Source organism: Chiloscyllium plagiosum, unplaced genomic scaffold (genome assembly GCF_004010195.1).
Source record: "Chiloscyllium plagiosum isolate BGI_BamShark_2017 unplaced genomic scaffold, ASM401019v2 scaf_7701, whole genome shotgun sequence".
Lineage (NCBI taxonomy): Eukaryota > Metazoa > Chordata > Chondrichthyes > Orectolobiformes > Hemiscylliidae > Chiloscyllium > Chiloscyllium plagiosum.
In genome coordinates, this window is record NW_025213981.1 from 21,552 (window position 1) to 23,364 (window position 1,813).

General features: G+C 42.8%; 1 protein-coding gene across 2 annotated transcripts; it reads left to right on the top strand.

Moving 5' to 3' along the window:
• Positions 1-222: 222 nt before the first annotated feature.
• On the top strand, positions 223-1,478 carry LOC122547769 (probable G-protein coupled receptor 139). Of its 2 annotated transcripts, none has more exons than XM_043686353.1 (2): positions 223-334; positions 480-1,478. In XM_043686353.1, exon 2 carries the CDS (start codon positions 591-593, stop codon positions 1,422-1,424), a length of 834 nt encoding a protein of 277 aa, XP_043542288.1. In that variant the 5' UTR covers positions 223-334; positions 480-590; the 3' UTR covers positions 1,425-1,478. The 2 variants fall into 2 exon arrangements, with proteins under 2 accessions (XP_043542288.1, XP_043542286.1); XM_043686351.1 differs by having other exon boundaries at positions 514-1,478.
• Positions 1,479-1,813: the final 335 nt, after the last annotated feature.

The window sequence follows — 1,813 nt, forward strand, 5'->3', positions numbered from 1 at the left end:
CTTCACTCTGAAGTGGCAAAACTAAGATATAGTCCTGAATTTTTTGACGTATGCATTTTGCCCAACACATTATTCACATCAGAATCAGAGCTGTTGATGTCATGTGTTTGTTCCAATTAATGTAACGACTACTGATGTCAGGTGTAACTATGTCACTGGGGAATTAACCTCTCCATAAATCAGGATCAATTAGAATGCATCAGTTCTGAGTTCCTGCCAGATCTGTGTGCCCCAGAGCAACAGAAATTGTTGCCACTCACAGAAATGGCTTATCCAATTGTATGGCAAATAGAAGATATTTTCTTTCCTCTTATTTCAGCCATTGGTGTTACTGGTAAGTTATTTCAAGTGTACCTGGTGAAATGTAACATTAACTATGCTACTTAAGAGGCATTATTTATCACTGTGCATTTTATATAAATAGTGAGAGCATTACAAATTTAAATGCTGCAGTTGTATCTGCTCCTTGACTTTTATAGGTAATTCACTGCTTCTATTTCACTGCCTTCACAGTAAATTTGGTGGCGATTGTGATCCTGTTCCGTGGAAAGTGTGGCCTCTCCAAGTGTGTGACTCATTACCTGATTGGAATGGCAGTGGCAGATCTCTTTGTTGTTGTCTTTGATGCCATATTATGGATTACTGTTCCAATTTATTTACCAGATTCGTTCGTGAAAATGACAACTATGTGCAGTCTTTTTTCTGCGCTGGGTTCAGCTGCCACAGTGGTTTCTGTCTGGCTCACAGTCACATTCACTGCTGACCGATTTGTGGCGATTTGCTGTGAGAAGTTGAAAACAAAATTTTGCACCAAGAGAACTGCAGCGTCATTTCTAGGGACTGTGACCATCCTGGGCTCCTTGGAATCTCTACCCTGGTACTTTGTATATGAGCCACGATACATCATTGACAATATTCCATGGGGTTGCACCCAAAAGCCCAGTTATTTCAGTTCCCCAGCGTGGGCTGCATTTGAAATGATCAACTACATTTTAACCCCTTGTGTGCCATTCTTTCTGATCTTGCTGTTCAATGTGCTGACTGTCAGGCGTATTTTAGTGAGCAGTCGACTCCGTAGGGGTCTCCAGGTGCAAAAAAGTGGAGGGAAACACAAGGATGCGGAGATGGAGAACCGGCTGAAGTCTATCATTTTGCTTTTCACTATATCCAGCAGTTTTGTGCTGTTGTGGGTGACCAGTGTTGTGTATAATATTTACGCACGTATTACAGATATCCGGTATTACTCCTCCGACACAGACCCTCACTTTATCACAGATCGCACAGCAAAGATGCTGCAAGTACTCAGCTCCTGCACCAACACATGTATTTACGCTGTGATCCAGGTTAGATTCAGGGAAGAGCTGAAGAATGCAATAGCATATCCCTTCAAGCGAATTGTTAAATTGTGGAACAATGAGAAATAACTCCCACTTCGCCTTCTGTTATTATCGACCAGCAGAGGCGAAAACTGAATGTGGGCAGCATCACAGAGTCTTCAGTCTGATTAGGTTTTTTCAAAAAACCGATTTATTGTAAAACTTGCTGTGCGGGTAATTCATGAACTGATCATAACCACAAATGCGTAAGTGTGGCACGGTCGCTCAGTGGTTCAGACTTCTGCCTCACAGCATCAGATCCCGGGTTCAATTCAACCTTTGGGCGTCTGTCTGTGTGGAGTCTGCACATTCTCCCCGTTTCTGCATGGCTTTCCTCCAGTTGCTCTGGTTTCCTCCACAATCCGAAGATGTGTAGATTAGGGTGGATTGACCGTACTAAATTGCCCATAGTGTTCAGGGATGTGTAGATTAGAGGC

What these genes read in the sequence shown, in the direction of transcription:
- LOC122547769 (XM_043686351.1), top strand. Translation starts at nt 265, where the DNA reads ATGGCTTATCCAATTGTATGGCAAATAGAAGATATTTTCTTTCCTCTT. An exon ending in TTCAGCCATTGGTGTTACTG is followed by an intron (nt 335 to 513) that starts GTAAGTTATTTC and finishes CTGCCTTCACAG; the next exon opens with TAAATTTGGTGGCGATTGTG.